The 20,677-nt window shown below is 38.6% G+C and overlaps 2 protein-coding genes and 1 long non-coding RNA gene across 3 annotated transcripts in view; all 3 read right to left on the bottom strand.

The window, feature by feature from the left end:
- The window catches only part of LOC136246560 (interferon-induced very large GTPase 1-like), a 102,625-nt gene extending 94,228 nt beyond the window's left edge, over window positions 1–8,397 (bottom strand). Inside the window, exons 1-2 of the mRNA XM_066038056.1 lie at window positions 8,275–8,397; window positions 7,394–7,458 (exon numbers count right to left, since the gene is read on the bottom strand). Coding sequence (XP_065894128.1) covers window positions 7,394–7,458; window positions 8,275–8,315 — 106 coding nt within the window. The 5' untranslated portion in view covers window positions 8,316–8,397. The remainder of the gene's footprint in view (window positions 1–7,393; window positions 7,459–8,274) is intronic.
- Window positions 8,398–9,262: 865 nt separating this feature from the next.
- LOC136247774 (OTU domain-containing protein 3-like) lies at window positions 9,263–9,992 on the bottom strand. The gene is made up of 2 exons (XM_066039600.1): window positions 9,969–9,992; window positions 9,263–9,922 (listed from the first exon to the last, which is right to left on the bottom strand). The coding sequence occupies exons 1-2, from the start codon at window positions 9,990–9,992 to the stop codon at window positions 9,263–9,265; spliced, it is 684 nt and encodes a 227-aa protein (XP_065895672.1).
- Window positions 9,993–12,711: 2,719 nt separating this feature from the next.
- LOC136242999 (uncharacterized) lies at window positions 12,712–14,957 on the bottom strand. The gene is made up of 3 exons (XR_010694697.1): window positions 14,047–14,957; window positions 12,818–12,926; window positions 12,712–12,763 (listed from the first exon to the last, which is right to left on the bottom strand). It is a non-coding gene; the product is annotated as an uncharacterized lncRNA (long non-coding RNA).
- Window positions 14,958–20,677: the final 5,720 nt, after the last annotated feature.

Below are 20,677 nucleotides of genomic sequence, written 5' to 3'. Positions count from 1 at the left end.
GCAATAGTAAGCTGCGCACCTTGATTTAAGATAGTGTTCCGTTCAGTGGTTCAGTGGTTTAGCCCGATTCCGTTCCGTTCCGTCGATTAGACCCCACCGTAAAACTGTTGTCTATAAGATCGCTGAAGCTCAACCACATGCTGCCTGTTGTTCCTTCACACATGGACTTTCTAGTCGGTGGCTATTTCATTGTCGTACTGTCCCTGGCATTTCCGCCTGTCTTCAACCACTTGACAGCGTCATCTGCCAGGTTTTCATTCTATATACAATCACTGGTCGCTCACCTCCATCTGATTCAGTACGTAAGCTTTTCTGCCTTCCTGCTCGATGGGGTGGTCTATTATATTATTATATTTCATTACTGTGCAAGACCTCAAAATAGAGTATAAGAGCACACTGTAGTTAGAAAACTAATTAAGTAAGGATTTAAAATGTTCTACACTTGATGAATTAATTACAGATTCGGAAGATTGTTCTATTGTCGAATTGCTGAAGGAAAAAAGGAGTGGTAAGAGTTAATTCTGGTGGGAGGTAGTAAAAATATCAGTTGGTGCCCTCGTTTATTATGAATAGATGGTCGTGGGAAAAGGATATCATCTGTGCTTGGCTTACCCGAACCATCCCCTATCTGTGAAAGTGAGTTTGCTGCCTCCTGCAACATTTGTGAGCCCCTTTGTGGCTTTACTTGTACTCCATCTCTTTCCTTTGCTGAGGTTTCTTCCTCCCAATTGAACAGGAAATCTTTGATTCACAAGTCAAAGGCTGAAGAATATTCTGCTCTGTCTTTGTCTTTGCGTGAGAATTTTGAGCCATCATTACAGTCTGCTATTGACTTTGTTTCAGTTCAGGGGGGCCTCTAGTTAGCTAACTGCCCTTCCTCTGCAAGAGTACGGATTTGCCTTGCACAAATCTGGCTTTCAAGATGCCCTTGCATTGCGTTACGGTTGGTCTCCTCTTAGGGCTCCTTCCCGTTGTGCTTGTGGTTCCTCCTTCTCCGTTGAGTACGTGCTGTCATATCCAAAGGGTGGACTTCCTACTTTGAGACACAATGATATCAGGGCTCTTTCAGCTTCTCTATTGACTGAAGTTTGTTATCAAGTCATAGTTGAGCCTGAACTTCAACCTGTCTCAAATCTCAGACGAGTACCCTCTCGCTACTTCGAATACTTAACATAGCGCTCGTATTGATGTTGCGATGAATGGTTTTTGGGGTGGTCAATCAGAGAAATTCTTTGTCGATGTCAGAGTTTTCAATCCTTATGTTGACTCAAATAAGTGCTCATCATTGTCTGCTGCCTACAAAAAGCATGAGAACATCAAACGGCGTGCTTATGGCCAACATAATAATTATTGTTATTATTAATAATATTATTCTGTGTTGAAGAATTTAAGCAAAAATTAGCCCCTTCTATGTATATAGTTAAGTAACTTATCGTAATTGTATATATTTTTATAGTTTATTATTGTAATTGTACATATGTATATAATTAAGTAACTTGTCGTAATTGTACATACTTATATAGTTAAGTAACTAATGGAAATTGTACACATGTAATTGCACATCAGCATTATACCCCTGGAGGGTCCTGCTGATTAACAATAAATAAATAATAAATAAATAATAAATATTCTTAAATAGTGTGCAGAACTTCTAAAGAGTGCTAATGCACAACACAAATTACAATGATGCAGTGCATGGTGAGTGCAAAAATACAAAATTGTGGTGTGTAATTACTTAAAATACAATTAGACTACAGTGCATGATTATGTAGTGTAGTCTTAAACTGTTGTAAGGAAGATTTATTAACTAATTCATGATGTAGGCTGTTCCAAAGTCGAATTGTTGATGGAAAAATGAGTACAGATGGTTGTTTATTCTGGAGTAGGGTAGTTGATAGGTGAAATTGTGATGTCGTGTATTTGAGTTACTTGGGACGAGGTAATGGCTGGGAATAGATACTAAGTTATGAATTATTTTGTGCATCATTGTCACTTTTAAGGTGGATCTTCTTGACTGTAAACTCTGCCATTCTAAATCATTTATAAGACCAGATACACTTGTACGCCACGAATAGCCATTTTAAACAAATCTAGCTGCACGTCTTTGAATTGTCGATGTCTTTATGAGTATGCGGATCCCATACTGTGCATCCATATTCGATTATTATTATTATTATTATTATTATTGTTTACTGAGCAGTCAGCCCTGCTGGTGTGCTCAGGAATCACATAAACAAATACATTAGGTACAATAATATGATTGGAGTCTAGCTGTAAATAGATCAGTATCTGCAATTTCAATTGTATCAGTTGGTAGTATATATGTTCCACTCGTTTATTGTTCTTGAGAAATAGCTGTTTTGGTATGCCGTGGTGGATGAGGTAGGTAAAATATAGTGAAGATGGTGGTATTGTCTTGTTGGTTGTGTTTTTGGTAAGTAATAATGAGGAATTTGGAGTGATAACTGTTGGTAGTGTATCTTATGCAATATTTGTAACCTAGATAATTTCTGACGAATTTGTTATGTAGGCCATTTCAGCTGATCCAACATTAGAGAAACTGAACTGAATCTGCCATAGTCATTCAACACCCAGCGCGCTGCTCTTTGTTGTACTTTCTCTAACTCTGAAATATCTCCAACGTGGTAGGGATCCCAGACAGCAGATGCATATTCTAGTTGTGGTCTCACCATTGTTAAGTAAGCTGATTCTTTAACTTGTTTTGAACATTTGTTTAGATTGCGTTTTAAGAAATTGAGTCGATAACTGGGATCCGAGAAGTTGAACACAACTCATTCTCTCCCTTGGTTTTTTCCGCTGCTGGAGGTCTGGCTCATGAAGTCACCATCTTTTACAAACGTCTGGCTTCTCTTTTGTCCAATAAGTGAGGGGATAATTACTCGGTTACTCTAAACTGGCTCCGTTGCTGTCTTTCCTTTTCTTTGCTGCGTTCTGCTATTGCGTGTATCCGAGGTGCTCGGTCATCATCCGGTCACTTTGACAGAACTCCACCTCCAATGGATCTAGTTAGGGTGGAGTCACGTTTAAGGAACTGATTTTATTTAAAGTTTGTTTACTGTAGCTACTTGTGTGTTGTTATTACATTTTTACACTTTCTAAAAATAAATAAATAAAACAACCATTCCATCACTAAGATACGCGCCTTCAAAGTTCGTTTTAGATTCTCCGTATTTTTCTTCAACTCCATTTCGCTATGATTACAGTTTGTGGAGTATGAAGCCATAGCTTATCACATGTACTACAGGTTTTAACTCCAAAGTGATCACACAGAGCTATGTGCACCAATGATGCCACAGAGTTGTCTTAAAATACTCCGTTGCGGCAAGCATATATAGGACACGTACTCAGCAAATGAAAAGTTGTCTATGGAAAATTATTATTATTATTATTATTATTTCAATACACACAGAAGTAAAACAAATACATAATTCTGGTACATAATTACAACATTGAAACCTATCAAAGGTTTAAAGATTAATATTTAGTGCTCGACGCAACAAACCAGCAGTTTCCAACAAAACACTTTTCTGTAGAGTACAAGGATATAAATTGATATGTAGTGATTTCAGCCAGTCATCAAACTTAGGACTCACAGCACCAAGAGTATCGATAACAATAGGAATAATTTCAGCCCTGACATGCCACAGTCTTTGTATTTCCAGTAACAAATCTTGATACTTTTCAACTTTTTCAGCTTCTTTACGTGTTACATTATTGTCAAAAGGACATGAAAAATCTACTAAGTAAGCACGTTTTTCCTCTTTTAACACTAAAAAAAAAAAAAAAAAAAAAAAAAATTAGATCAGGTCGATTAGCATGGATGGTTCTGTCGGTAGTAGCATAATAGTAAAATCCCCCAATAGTTTGACACCCTCAGATTCTTTCACAGATCTAGGATTATGCTTCCACCACTCTTTACCAACTGGGAAGCCAGACTGTGAACAAAGACACCAATGCAGGCGGCGTCCAACTGCATCATGACGCTTCTTGTGTGATGTTCCCACCAAAGTTGAACAGCCAGAGACAATGTGAGCAACAGTTTCATTGTTAGTGCCACAGAGACGACATAAAGGGTCAGACCCACCAAAGATTGGGTCCGCAATCTGAAAAATCAACTTTTACAAATCGATCCCCCTACCATTGTGGGATGTTCATTGTGGTATTCCATTGCTAGATACACCATGAAACCGGAGGCACGATTGTTGTCTTCACAGAAATATCGATTTTAATATTTCGTGAGAAGCAAAAATTATTTTTAAAATTTCGTGCTCCACACAAAGAACAGGATAGCACTTGCTGCTTAGCTAGGTATTATCTAGAGTTAACGTAGTTAAAAAGTACGCACAGTAATAAGCAAATAATTCACTTGGGGTTCTAGGCACAGGGTTGCTTTCTCTCAAAAAGCAGAAAACGAAACACAAATTTTTGAATTCAAACTGCCCTACCAGCCAAGGCAAGAAAAGCCAACTCTTCCTCATAGTGATGTGATAAGGTTGGATGCATAGTCTGTCTATGCTGTTAATCTGGAAAGGATCTGAGACTTCTCACCATCTGCAGTAGTGGCATGATATAGGACCAAGTGCCCTTAAATACTTCCATGCATCCAGGGTATACAAGTATACATGCATATATATATACTGCAGTGCTGCATTGATGTGGACAGGGGACACTAGACCAAATTAAAGTTCATACTGGGTATACACAGGTATACATGGGTATATACGGGTATACGTGGGTATAAACAGGTATACATGGGTATACACCGGTATACTCTGACATAAACAGGTATACACTGACATACTACTAGGGACCCACCTATTAGAGTAAGCCACCAATGTTTGACCACCATCGGTTCGGGCGCGATTTTTCCCATGTATATAGTGACTGTTCTATTAGAGTGTTTCGATCTGTCTATCGTCCTGGACGTTTTGGAGAGAAACTTTTGACATTTTTAAGACAGGGAATAGTCAAAACCCCATTTAAGTGGATTTGGATTGTGTATATATGTGTGCTGCTGGGTGCAGTAGCTAGCTATACGCTGTTACTGTCAGAGAAGTCTAAATGCAATGTAGCTATTTGGGAAAAAATCAAGGTGAGGCCATCGTGCATGTATCTATTTAGTAGTTTGGCCTCACAGAGAATCGAAAAGAGAATAGAGAGTCGCACACCCGCCTTGCAATAAGAATTTGCTGTTCATCTTAAGAAGCACAAGGTAACGTGGTGCGGATATTGCTAAACACTTCTTTTAAAACTTACTCCACGTCACATATAGACCTTATTCATTTAGAACAGTAAGTGCCCTCTGATGTCATGCAAAGCCATACAAGGGTCCACATTCACCATGACGATAGTGTTTTGGACGCCATTTTGAGTTCTAAAACTGGGCAAGCACGACCGTTGCTATCATGTTACCATAGTTATGGTACTGCAAATGGCGAATTTGGCGGAGAATTGCGATGTTACAATGGTTTAGGTACTGCAAATGGCGAACATTGGCGGACAACTCCTTCACAACGGGTTATAAGCGCTGCGAAATTAATTCAGTGAATAAGGTCTATTAGAAATATGCAATTAACAGTAATAAATTTCAGAAGCGCTTGTATTGTGTCCAACCTCCTCTGGGTGAACATAGTACTGTATTCTTCCAAGATCTTGCTGTGTACAAAGCGCCATGCGCTAACAATGCGCGCGCGACGAATTGGGCAGTACTGATTCGGTTTTGCACGTCGTTTTATTCAGTATAGTGCTGATTAATACACAGTAGAAGACCAACACAAGTATTAATAATAATAATAATGATGAACTTTACAGTGTACATATACATACAAGTTGCAGATGTTGGTATGATAGAATCGGCGCACGTGGCAGCACACTGATGGTCCACTGGCATCTTGTGTCAGTGGCCAGAAGCTAATTTGTAGTAGCTAGTGATTAGCTGCAAAGTTTACTTACTTGATTACTTAAAGGGGGAAATTAACAGTTAAAGGTAGTTGAAGTTAGGTTGTTGGGGGATCTTTGAACATTTTGAGCATGGACATGGAAATGAAAAAGAGCAGGTGTTGTTGGAAGTAAAATTGGCAGTGAAATGGTTCCACAGATAATAAGGCCGTTTGGCCTTTATCTTGAGTGGGTTGTCCTGGTAGTTGATAATGGGAAGAGCATTCCAGATGTGAGGAAGCTGGTTAAAATAGAAGTTACTAGTAGAATTGTCAGGTGATCTTGTTTGGAGTAGCTTGTTTCCAGAAGCTAACGTGTGTGACCAGTTGCAAATTTAATGAAATTATTGATGTCAAATCCATTGTGAGGGTGGTGGAGATTTTTCAGAAAGAACATCACATCATTTACATCAAGGGTGTACATCAGGTAAAGTACTCTTTGGGGATATCAATAAGATCATTAATAATTTTATACTTCATTATAAGTTTAGCTCTCTCTCTTCTTTGTTGTAAAGGAGGTAAGTTAAGTGTGCTTAGCATGTTAGTAACACTAGAGTAACTTGAAAACCAAAATCTGGTCGCTCTTCTCTGTACACTACTGCATTCAATTCTATTAATTATTTTAAGGTATGGGGATCCGTATGATCCTTCAAGTAGTAATACAGTGCAGCACGCTCAAAACTGACTGTGTCCTCAACACCAAGCAGACCACGTCCACCCAAAGTACGCTGCACATAAATCCTATCTATATCTGCACGTGGGTGTAGGCCACCATTCATTGTGAAAGTCTTCCTAGTTTTGCGATCAAGCACTTGTAATAATTCATTCTTGGTCCAATCAATGATAGTAGCAGAGTAGCGTAAAACAGGAATAACAAACTCATTAATTGCTATGATCTTTTATGCCTTGCATGCAATTGTGAGGATAAGACTTTTCGCAAACGACGGAAATACTCAGCCTGAACTATTTCTTTGGTTTCAGGACAGTTGATTAAATCAGCTTCATAATACCCAAATACCTATAGCATTCCAATGGTGTCAATGCAGCAATGAGGCCATCAGGAAGTGTTATTCCACTAGAGGGACACTGTCTACCACGCTGCATAATCACACTTGCACACTTCTGAAAGCCAAATTGCATTCCCATAGAGGCTGAGAAGTTGTGAGTAATTTGGACAAGAGTTTCCAGTTGTTGTTCTGACTTGGCAAATAGCTTAAGGCCATCCATGTACAGTAAATGGTTAATAACAGGACCTTATTATTATTATTATTATTCTTACACTGTATAATTATGGCATTCATAGCTTACATAATAGTACAGTACAATGTTTACTAACTTATTAACTTATACTGATCATGTAAGTATAGTGTAAACTTTAATGCTCTACTCCCATCCCTTGAAATATATAGCTGCAGCTACATGTAATTATACTGCACCTGCTAGAACTTGACAGACATCTTCTTTAATCCCTTTACTTTTCAACCACTCTGTTAATTGTTTAGGCCACTACAATGAGATAACTTGTTTCTCATCAACCGCCCGCACCAAAGTTTTCTTTTGCCCATGCGCACTCATTAGTGCACGAGATTGCGGCATAACTTTTTTGAGTATTGTGGTAGTGGGCTTATCACGTAGAAAAGCACTATTTCCATGGAAAACTACAACCCCATTGAGATACAGACACCGTTTATTAGTGTTTTTTACTTCTGTGTTGATTAGAGTGCTTTCTGGAGCATCAAAAACCATCAAGGCATCAACATTGTGACTACAGTGTACAGTAGACTATACACTAGCATTGGTACCGTGACCTGCATGCCCTATGTGCATATCTAAGAGTCATAGTAGCTTTAGTGTATAAGACAGCCCCTCCCCCCTAATAAGACTGACCATCCTACACATGCTAACCCCGCTGCTGCATGTTTGCTGATGTTTGCTACTGCTCAGTGCTGCTGCTGCTGCTGCTGCTGCTGCTGCTGCTGCTGCTGCTGCTGCTGCTGCTGCTGCTGCTGTTGTTGTTGCTGTACTGTGGTATGGTACATGACCCCAAAACTGCTGGAGCTCTCGTAAAGGAAATGAAAGCTTTGTTATTGAAGTTGAAGCTTATGTGAACTTGGAGTTTTACCCTCAGTGTGCACCATTGCTTGGTGTGTACCTGCCAATTACCTAAAATAAAGGATTATTATATTGGTTTTGTACACATCTGCAATTTATAGCTATGGTTTGTGCAATAATGAAATAATGAGATAACCCGCCCGCCCGCATGTGTTACTCTATGAGAAGTTGATGAGAAACAAGTTATCTCATTGTAGTGGCCTTAAAATCAAAGGACTGATTGAATGACTCTGAATTGGTAGCCATTAGGTAAAATTAACCAGCCTTACTTCTATGCCAACATAATAGCTAGCAAATTACAATCGTACATCCAAACTGTTGAACTTTAATATTTCACTGCAGGTTTTATAGCAACTCGCGTACATTGTTTCATTAAATCGCGCATTCATGCAGACTTTCTGACATGCAATAGAACACAACTTGAACTTCTTCAAGTTTCCGGAGAGTATTAGCTACAATAGTGACGTATAAGCAAACTGATGTGAATGATATTATAAACAATGTTGTTGTTCTATACCATAATGCGTATTTCGTACCATACGCGTATGCAGGGCCGCCCACAGGGGGGGGGGGGGGGGACAACTGGGGCATTTTGCCCCGGGCCCCAGCTTGAAAGGGGCCCCAGGAGGCCCCATGAATACCTGTTTAAAAGATCGATATACTCTAATAGAGCAGTCAGGTCTAAATATTCTAATAGAGCAGTCACAGTATTCTTCAGAGGAGCAGTGTAGCAAGCTTATAGATAAGGAGATGTGGTGGTGATGGGTAGTTATTGTCATTGTCAGCAGGTTGTGACCTTTTTCTTTTTTTTTTTTTTTTTTTTTGGTCTTCAACTTACAACTTGGGTGAAGGGCCCCACTTTAACTCTTTGCCCTGGGCAACGGTGTATACGCGCATGGTTATATACAAATCCCGTTATTCGACGCGAAGCAGGCGCTTGTAACCATGGCAACATAATATTGTGTGCGCTTAATCACTAGTTTGATGCGCTTTTTGGACCATACTGGTAGAGGCACGGGGACTTCATTTGTTCAGTTAATTCACCTGCTTCTCAATTGTACACCGTTGTCTTCCTCGTCAGTAAGTTGTGTTTTGTACATTATTGTTTGTATTTCTTAACTTTCCCACATTGGGCTCGTATATTAAAATAAGATAAAAACTTAACTCTTTGCAATAATAAGTCCGAGAATAAGTTATGCAATAGCTAATAAGTCCGAGAATAAGTCATTAGTTATTTTATGAATCATTCCTCCTTGGTGGTGCTTGGCCATTATAGTTGGTTCACTACTACTGTTACTGTCTACTGGTACAATGGGGTCAAAATGACAAGAATCTAGGTGGGCTATCTCCATGTGGCTTTTATTTGTGCATGTCTCTTCAATACTTTTCAGGTGTGTAAGTGGAGTGTACTTCCTCCAGTGAAATGTTTGATGATCTTGACTTGTGCTGGCAACGTAGATTGGCACTTGGTAGAGTGTCGCTGCCCCTAGTAATTCAACCTGTGTGCCCCATGTACCAGGCTTTGCCATGTTGTGTAGATGTCTGTCAATGTTCCTGTCTTGTGTTAAATATGGTTGAAACATGTGTTTGTGTTGCTTGATAAACCGTGTGATGTCTTCTCTGGTCTTCACATGCATATCTTGGTTTTCGTGTACAATAAAGGCAAGGGAGCGGAACAGGCAGTTCCCATCTCCCAACACGCTCTCAATTCTTCTTCCTTGTTGTTTGAGGAAGAGAGCTGCTGCACTAAAGTTACTACTGCAAGGGTGAAACAGATGGAGAAATTGTGGGGGGATTGGATCATCAGCTATGTTGGCTGTTGGTAACTTGTTGAGTGTGCCTGCTGTTATTCCCTATACAATCAGTAATTGATATTATTGCCGCAACATATACACGTACCTGGTAATATTGTGCAACGGACATCTTTGGCAAGGAATTAGTTGTGCATTGATCTATTTTTTTTAAAAATGGTGTCATTCACATTAGGGATCTGCAACACATCGATACAGCAAATAGTATCACGATACGATTCTGTACTTAGAAAATATCAATATATCAAAGTTTTCTAGCAGAACAGTCAGTGATTGTTATATTACTGTAACAGTGATCTAGATACTCAAATAGAAAGCTTCTCTAATTTTACCTGTGCTATAAAATGGAACGTTATGAGAAGCCGTACAAATGCATGTGTATAAGCTAAAATATTCTTATCTTGGTCTTCTAAAAACAGTAGCTGTTACACTTGAAGTATAAAGAACTGCACCACTAAGCAGTAAACAAATCTGCTTTATATAGTAGCCATCTTGACAACTAATCAAAATGCGGAGTAATCTGGACAAGCCTTTGTGGGAACATGTGTCACAGTTAAAATGTTTGTGGTAGCTATTTGTCTGGGTGGTGTAATAGAGGTAGGTATCCAGGTATTTAATAGCAACTATGTTTTCCATACTAAAAATCATATCAGAACACACTAGCTATTTGTTACATCAGTATAATACTGTAGTTTATCAACATTCACTGAATAAATACATTTGATTACAATGTGAATGTAGAATCAGTGTTGGCTCTTTAAGGTACAAATAAATAGGATATTGTTACACCTATTAGCTAATATGCCAGTGATAACTAGCCATGTTCATTATAGTACCGTGATACAGTATCGTATCAAACAGTTTATTGATGGTGATACGTGATACACAAAATGCACTGTAATGCAGAACACTAATTCACATATAGCTTCAACTATTACATACCTGAGTTCAAGAACAATGAACTTGATGTTGTTGCACTTGTTACTGCAGGTAGTGTTTGAGCAATAGTATCTGTTTGAGCATAAGTGACATATGAACATCTTGTTAAAACCTTACAAGCTTGCGATGTTTTTTTTGAAGTACAGTCAGTCGTGAATTTGCACTGCTTATTGCAGTGCACACTTTCTTGATGCATGCTTTCTTAAGCCGTCCTGGACCACCATTCTTTTTCTTGTCCTTGCAGTGCTTACAGCAGCCGCAGTCATTTGTAGTAATACACCCATCACACACTCCACATCTGGTGCATACATGCTTGCTTCCAACTATAATATGTTATACCAAGTGTACAATATACAGGTGTATAATCATTCTGATTGCGTCAAGCAAGAATACAGATGCATGCTTACAGTACACTGTATGCGTGCATTCATCTCCTATGCAGTTTATAGCTCAATTTTTTATTAACACATGGATGGATTTATAGCAGCATAATTATTTTTGAAATTTGTTACATCTGTAATATACTACTTGACCTACATAACATATTTCAAAACCAAATATCTGTGTCTGCACCCCATGAAAGTTTCACCATAATATGTGACTGTCTCTGGGAAAACCGGTCTTATCGCCCATTTAAAAGTATCGAGAAACATCGGTTTTAAATATTCTGTGTGTTGTAGCTGGCCAATGGTGGTAGCTACGCATACCAAATTTTCACACGTTTCACAACAATTTATTACCTTCCTGATCATCCACTGAAGAAGTAGTCAACAGCTAAGTTTCCCGCCATTTTAGATAGTTTTTAAACCGAGGTTGTCTGTATCAGGCGAGCTCCAGAAGGGTGGGAGGCGGGGGCCCTGGAAGGCGGGAAAGATGGTGTTCAAAATTTGAAAAGAGATGTGTTGGGATGAATCAGGCCTAGTTATAGGCAATTCAGGGCTCAGAACTAGCTAAAATGAAAGGAAATGTACAGCACAGGTCATTGTCCAACACCACAGAGCTGTACAGCCACACACAGCCATCTCCTGGTTGGCCAGGGCTCCATCAAGACCCCAGACCACTCGTACGGCTTGCCACTGTGCTCTAGAAAAGCAGCCAGCAAAAGCAGACCACTTAACCCTGGTCGACTGTGGCAGTGAAACTTGATAGTGCATTCATTAAGCTTTGTGTTTGTGTGAAAAAATCAAACTTCCTGTCTTGGGCGATAAGAACGGTTTGTGTAGATCCAGTCACATTATGTTCTTACGATAAAACCATAAAAGTGTATAGTCTGTTACTGTACAACAGGAAATTATTGATGAAAGGAAAATTTGATGAATTTACAGCTTTGATGGATGAAAAGCAGGAAATCACAGGTCTAAACCCTAAGTTTTGAGGCGATAATTGACACAAATTGAAATTTGACAAATGTAACCAATTATTTGTCGAACTTGTCAAATTTTTTTTCTTCAGAATTTCCTGTCTTGCAGTATGATTCTTTCCAAATTTGTAATGAAGCATTCTAATTATCTAATTGGCTGAAATGCTGATTTAAAAATAGAATTAAAAACCTGCTTTTGTCAGATACGTATCAGCTTATTGACAACGTGCTACTGTATATGGTTTAATTTTAAAGTATGTACAAATCTTTTTACACACAAATAATTAGATTTTTGTCAAAATTTTTGCAAAATTAAAACTGTGTCAACATATTACACATTAGCAAGTGTCTAGATGCACACGGACACTTTTATTTTAAGAGTCTCAGATAAATCAAAGTGCACACTTGGGTGGTACAAGAAGCTGACGACCAACACCAGTATGTTTGTTAGTAAAAAATTATGTGATTTTCCAGTATTTCTTTGTTCATTCATATACAGTAATACTTATGTGTACTTGTACACTGTACATACCAGTCTCACGTTCTTTCTTTGTGGTTACATCATCCTGCATTTCGGTGGTATCCTGTGCAGCACATGACATGATGATAGAGTATCAGCATGTTTATTATATTCTTACATTACATGTAGTCGTATTTGTTTGTTGTCTTGCCTCATTACTAGGGTCATCATCTATTGTTGCTGCCAATACCTGCTTAATGTGTTGCTTACTTTCTTTATCAGCATGGCTGTATTGTCACATATGGCAGCCATGACATAAATAACCAGCAAAACAGCACAAGACACATGTGATACAAAATTACAAAGGAAACAAATTTCGAAAATATAGAGTGAAACTATACACCGGACATAAACCTGCTGCACTATTAAGATCTTTCATATAGCCAATACACAGTTGAGTACTAAGACTGGTGGAAGTTTAAATGATTATATTGTAGTATAACAATCATTAAGTAGGTACACGACTTATAGTCATTAAATATGTCCATACATGTGTAACTATCATGTTATCATGATTACTCGAGTCTATTCACAGCGAAATTGTGTGCTAGCATGTATTATGTGTGCAACTAGTAAGTACTGTACATACATATGTAACTACTATGTGTACAGGTTATGTATTGTACATATATAGCTAGTATGTACTCTATGTTACATACAGTACATACTAGCCACACACATGCACACACACACAAATGTGTGTAACTAGTACATTACTAGTATGTGTATAGCTAATGTATATACTCTGTGTGTGTGTGTGCGTGCGCGTGTGTGTGTGTAAGTGACTAGAGCATCAGCCTGGCAATCAGGTTCGATGCCTGTTTACGCCAATTTGGTGTTGTTGTTTCCTTGAGTAAGAATCTTTTCTTCATGCTCCAGTCTACCCAGCTGTATATTGGGGACCTGGTGGACTGGTGTCATCTGGGGAACAGCCCGCCCACTGTAACATCAATGGGTAGGCACCTGGTGTTAAAAAACTTCGGGTTCTGCAACCTCTCTCCGTGAGACCTGGACAGTCCTCCCGCAGGTTACAAGTCTGCCCCAGGAGGATTTGTCTGCACAAGGTCAAGTTCCTGAGTGATGCCAGGCATCCCGGTGCTGGTGCTATGTTTCACGGGCTTTACTTTGTGTATGTGTGTGTATATATCTAGAGCTGATATGTATTGTACGTATGTAGCTAGTGTGTATATACGTAGCTGGTGTGCACTGTATGTATGTAACTAGTTTGTTGTGTGTGTGTGTGTGTCTGTGTGTGTGTAGTTGGTAAGTTTGTATCTAGTGTGTGTATGTGTAGCTATTATGTACAAGCACACTGTATGTAAATAGAAAAATTGATCATTTACATACTGTAACACATTCTTTCTTTTCTTGCGTCCAGGAGTATTACTGGTAGCAGTAAATCATGGTTGAAGATCCATTTTCTTTCCAGGAGCAAAATTTTCCTTGTCTTCAAAAGAAGTAATTGTGCCTGTAGTATCCATCTTGCTGGCAGCATCACAAGTGTATACAAGTTTCTTTAATGTTGCATTTACATGAGGTAAGCAATGCTGCAATCCTGAATTTCCACTACTTATCATAGCTTGTAATTGGACTAGTAAATTTTGTGCTGTCTTTAAATGATGTTCACATGCTATAGACAATGAAAGAAGTAAAAAGTTCACTGGTAATAGAACAAGGCAACATAAGTAAAGGCTAGTATTTACATGATTAATATATGTATCACAATCTTGTGCAATATGTGTTAAATCAATAAGCTTTGCAAAAGAGACAATTATGCAGTAATACAGCCACCCAGTTGAATGAAATACGTGACCTATGGTGTAGCTGCGAAGACAAGTTAGTTAATTCCACTGTAATATTGAATTGTGTTGACCCTTGAATAGTATGAATTTTTTTTTTTTTTTTGCTGGCTGAAAAGTGTCAAGGGGTAGTCACTTCTATACTACCTGTCGAAGCACAATTGAGATCCAGTCAAGGTGCTGTTTTGTGGTGAATCAAGCAATTAAAGTGTCCTGCAGAAATGGCAATCAAGCAGCTTTTAACAACACAAAGAATTTAGTAGAGAGAGAACCATCATTAATAATATGATGATACATACAATACATTATTAGTCCTCGGTCTCGTGCAACCACAGTCAGATCAAGAGCTTGTATGGTTGGCAATCAAGAATCAAGGTTCTTTTAAAAATACAATCAAGTGATCAAGGCAAGTTTTTGATGATTAAAATTCTTGATCCATGTTGCAACTAGCAGAGTGAAAATGGCTACACCTTTCATGTCAAATGGTAGCTATATAAGTTACATTATAATTGCTGTACCACTTGTCAGTAGCCAGCGACAGGGTGGTAACGTTGAGTGTTCCTTACTTTGTAATCCATTCATGGAATTATGTCTACTTGCTAGGTGAATGAAAAATATTTTATACTGAAAATATAGGGTCTTTCTTGCCAAAAAAACACAAAAATTATTGAAAGTGGCCTAAGGCGTGAAACATTCTTTATTTGTGACCGGGCCTGCGATAATAGGGCATGTGGGCACATGATTTTTTCCTACTTTTTCACATTTTCATCACTCATAATGTTTTGTACCATTATACTATGGCATTGCAATTTTCACCTCTTAGTAAGCATTTAAGTGGCATCATGATGCAAGTTACAGAATGGAAATATACGTTTCCACTACAGAGATATGACCTGTAGAGCAATGGGATGTAGTTTGTGCCCACATGCCCTGTTTTCGCAGGCCCGGTCACATTTTATGTGATATAGCTACCCTACATATATCAGGAACTGCTCATAAGTGCTACAAAAGCAATGTTCAATTATGTCGGTCAGTCTATCAGTAGAGAGTGTTGTTAAACAGAACATTGAAATATTTTGGAAGCTTTCAGGTCATTTCAATACATCAGATCATACCTGGCAAATAGCACTATAGCACCATACAGCATATGTATTGAGGTTGATATTTTTTTGGAAACACAAACCTTTGAGATTCCAAACACATACTCTTGACGTTAGCAATAAGAATCGTCTTGCATAAGGTACTACTATTTATCTTTTACAGTTTAGTTGAGCAGATTGGCTACTGAAATGTTTGTGTCTGTATGCAAACCTGTGTATTACACAGAATACAGCTAGTACTAAAGTAAACAACCAATTGATGTTCCACTATAGTCATGTCCCCAACTACACATGTACATACTTGGTAATGCAAAGGTCAATATTTTGTGAGTCAAAACCTTGCTGCAAAAGTGGCTGGGAATGTACAGAATTTATTTTTATTTAGTAACAATTTATACACTAAGCTAATACATGAGCAATTCTAATATCTCTTGCATACTACATTCTTTCCTGTGATGTGACATGCATATATACGTATATGAGTTCACTAATGTTGAATTACAGAGCTTCCCTAAAGAGTGATAAAATGGTGCAACACCACCCTACTTTACTAAAAATTCTTTTGACATGATAAAATGAATACATGTGTATTATTAACTAATTGACTTTGATATTGGTACGCATATTGGCAGTTTTACTGCTCTACTTTGTTTTGCTGGGGAAAGCTCTGAAATATGTATAACAAACAAATATAAAATTAATAATGAGAAGTATGGGGAATTTACCTACACCTGCAACTACGTATAAGTAAGCCTACTTTTGTTATAACTATTGCCAAGAGTTCATAGTATTAAATGTTTTACAGAATATTTCTTTAATAAAATTATAGAGGATTTATGAACCCAGAGGAGGTTGGTCACACGTCATATAACCCTATGATGTGAAATTCAGCATTGTTGTAAGTGTTAAGGCTTGTTCAGCAGCTAGGAAAGTAGTGCGTTTTACTGAGAAGGTTTGTAAGGGCTCTGGGACACTATGGTATGTATATACAATTTGTCCTTTAGAATAGTAAGAGATACGTGTCAATGTTGAATTAGTTCAACACTTTCTTAGAGATCATGAGATGAATGATGACATGTGACCAACTTCCTTTGTTATGAACTCTTGCTTTTGCGTACATGATAGATGTGTATATAACATCTTTTCTTCATTTGATTACTACACTAATTTCTCACAGGTGCTTCTGGAAGAACCACTTGGCAAACTGTATGGGTTGATTGGATCATGGGTCTCCTCTGTGTCTTCTGTCTCCTCATCCATCTCAACATCAACTGAATCATCAAGTTGCACTTCTTCTGCAGAATCAACTAACAAGGAGTGAATTCGATGTAAGTGTTTGCAAAGGTTTCCGTTCATGTAATCGTAGCACATGTCATCACATTTGTACAAGTGATAACATAATTCACCACAAATTTTGCATTTAATTGTACAGTTCGTGTTTCTGCAAGTAGTTGGCAGCTTTGTGATGGTGTACCCTGGAAAATGATTCCCAGACTGACTAGGTATATGCCATTGGGTGTCACAAATTTTCTATATAAAATACATATGAGCACATGTACTTAATAAACTATCAAGACTCACGGTAGTGAGTCGCGCGGCCAGTAAAGCAGAAACGCGCGCCGCAGACAATAAATGACGCGACCACTACGTGAGGATTTTACAGGAACGAACGTTGTCAAATTCCGCCTTCCTGTAACTCACCCGCCACTTACGCTATCCCTCTGAAACTCTAGGGTTGAACTCATCGTGTCACTAGTAACTACCACACAAGCAGTGAAGCAAATCCATGCCGATTGTTTCGTGATCGAGATTGCCGACATCAAAGGGGAAGTTTCATTTTTTTTTTTAATCGCATGCGGTTAGACGCAACCGCAGTGTATGCCTTGCGTTCCTTTGTGCATTCCAAACATTGATTGCCCTGCTATCGCTTCAGTATTCACTCAATTGTCTCAAGATTCACATCATCGATTTCACCATATATGATTACCCTACAGTCTTAACTTCAGCATCAAACGAAGTTTCAGTCGTCCTCAGTCGACCTAGAGGCCAAATACAAATCCCAGATTGTTGTTTTCCGCAATACTCGCTTGGCATGTAGGGCAATGTATCTTTAAACTGTTCTAAAAGTACCTCTTGTCGAACTTGGAACCGATTGCTATCCAGTATGCATCCTGGTCAGCTGTCGTTTCTTTTGCAGGCGGCTTCGGACACTCTGCCAACTGCCATGAATTTGCGAAGGTGGAATATACAGTGTCATGCAAAATGTGTACTTTGTGATTCCTCACGTCCGACTACTGCTCATGTCTTGGGGGGTTGCCCGGTTGCGTTATCTCAGGAAAGGTACACTTATCGACATGATTTAGTCATTCAGTCTTTGGTCGACAGTTTCATCAGGGTTTACATTGACTTGCCCTATATCCGGGTTTATGCTGACCTTCCTAACTTGCGAGCCAGTGAGTCACCCCCATCTACACTTCCACCTAATGTGATTGTGACCCCCTTCAGACCAGACATTGTTATCCATAATACCGTCACTTCTAGTATACTTTTATTTGAACTGACATGTCCATTGGACAGTGCCCACCATCTTGAGCAGGCTAGATCCCGCAAACAAAATAAGGCTGAATACCACCAAATTCTATCAGAGCTAGATCGGTTAAATGTTACCAACTTTAATGAGACTCTTGAGATCAGCGTTTTAGGTCACTTCCAGCAATTTTCAGTCACTAACACTTACAATGTACTACATTTTATTGATAAGGACATCAATATCACAAGGTCACTGGTTCGACGGATGCTGGATGATGCCTCGAAGGTTTGTATGACTGCATCCCAGAGGATTTTTATGGCAAGGGACTGCCGAGAGTGGTTGTGATAATGTACTTGTAATTTAATATTTTTGTTTTGTTTTGTAATTGTTGTTTTTGTTTGTAATTGTTGTTTTTGTTTGTAATTGTAATTACTTTTCTCCCTTGCCATGCCCACGTTGGTATCACTTGATCACCAGCCTTGTGGTCGCATGTGACCGAGCGTTACTGAATTTGTAAATGTATATACATGTCTCATTTATCATGATGGTTTCAACAATTCGTTCAAATTGAAACATTTGTTTTCGAGAATGGCTAGTTTGAAATTTGAATTTAGTCGCCCCCACGTAATTTGCTCTCTAAGAATTTTACTCGGAATTTAAAGAATGACGCAAAGCACAACTGCGGTCACTGGGTAGAGCAGCTCAGGTATTTCCGACCACCATGTACTTTCGGACGCAATATTTCCTAGAGGAGCAACAAGACCCGATAAATTATTACACTATTATGAAGACCTAAGACTATAACCTCCATATATAAAATATAAAAAGATTCGGTTATATCGTGTGGCTGCAGTGACCTCGGAAAGCCACTGTCCAAAAACGTCGATGCTCGGACAACGACATGTACGCTCGGACCCCACCCTCTACACCCTTCCCATGCAACTTCAAAAGCTATTGCGTGGTAGTGATTGATAGAGCTAACCTTGAGCTACCCCATGATATAAGCAGATTAGATTTTTATTAACTGGTATTGTAGATAGCCGGTTTTCCCCATAGGTGGTAACTTGATCAAACGTCGGACGCAAAAAGATCATTTTATTTTCGGACTTTTCATTTATTTGTGATAATTTAGGTATTTTATGACTTTCAGTAAAGCACTAGCTTAAAATGTTATAAATGCAGCAATTAAACACAGGTATAGGGTGTTTTTCGCCAATTTTAGGTGGAAGAAGACAAGTTATATATAGCTGTATTATAGTACGTGTATACAAATTAGCTAAATAAGGCCACTTCTCTACTCATTTGACATTTTTGATATTATTAAAGTCAATTTCAGGTAGTGGAGGTCAGCAGTAAACTGCAACAGTATGTGAAACCTGGCTACCGCATATATGACTGTTCTATTAGAGTAGTTTATATTTGAGCACATTTCGCTGGTTTAAATTTTACAGATTTTCGTGTTTGCTCGACCCAACATCTATGACTTGTTCCAGAACAGATTCTAGAAAAATACAGGAGCTTACAACACGAAAGTTAACAAGTGAAATTCACTCAACCAATAAACTACTCTAATAAAACAGTCACATATGCGGTAGCGAGGTTTTACACACTGTTGCAGCTTATTGCTGACCTCCGCTATCTTAAATTGATTTTAATAATATCAAAAATGTAAAATGAGTAAGAGGAGTGGCCTTATTTAGCTAATTTGTATAGACGTTCTATACTACAGCTATATGTAGAGGTCTAGCTGGCTTCTTCCACCTAAAATTGACGAAAAACACCCTATACCTGTGTTTAATTGCTGCATTTATAACCTTTTAAGCTAGTGCTTTACTGAAAGTCATAAAATACCTAAATTATCACAAATAAATGAAAAGTCCGAAAATAAAATGATCTTTTTGCGTCCGACGTTTGATCAAGTTACCACCTATGGGGAAAGCCGGCTATCTACAATACCAGTTAATAAAAATCTAATCTGCTTATATCATGGGGTAGCTCAAGGTTAGCTCTATCAATCACTACCACGCAATAGCTTTTGAAGTTGCATGGGAAGGGTGTAGAGGGTGGGGTCCGAGCGTACATGTCGTTGTCCGAGCATCGACGTTTTTGGACAGTGGCTTTCCGAGGTCACTGCAGCCACACGATATAACCGAATCCTTTTATATTTTATATATGGAGGTTATAGTCTTAGGTCTTCATAATAGTGTAATAATTGATCGGGTCTTGTTGCTCCTCTAGGAAATATTGAGTCCGAAAGTACATGGTGGTCGGAAATACCTGAGCTGCTCTATTATTGTCGTGACCTTTATTTTTTATTATTTTTTTTTGGTCTTCAACTGTTTTTCAGCAAGGTGCCCCCCTCTTTCCAAACTCTGGATCCGCCCCTGCTTAATAGTCATCAAGATACACGGTAGTGTATCGTGCGGCCCAAGAAGCCGGCGCGCAACACCCGTGAGTATATTGACAGGAAGAAAGAAAACGCAATTTTCGCACCTCCGTAGCTCTGTGTTGCCTTGATGAAACAAGACGAGTTTTGCTATGGACACTCC

Source organism: Dysidea avara, chromosome 2 (assembly GCF_963678975.1).
Source record: "Dysidea avara chromosome 2, odDysAvar1.4, whole genome shotgun sequence".
NCBI lineage: Eukaryota > Metazoa > Porifera > Demospongiae > Dictyoceratida > Dysideidae > Dysidea > Dysidea avara.
This window is presented reverse-complemented; position numbering and strand designations above follow the sequence as displayed.

What these genes read in the sequence shown, in the direction of transcription:
- LOC136247774 (XM_066039600.1), bottom strand. Translation starts at nt 9,992, where the DNA reads ATGTCCGTTGCACAATATTACCAG. An exon ending in CCGTTGCACAATATTACCAG is followed by an intron (nt 9,923 to 9,968) that starts GTACGTGTATAT and finishes CTGATTGTATAG; the next exon opens with GGAATAACAGCAGGCACACT.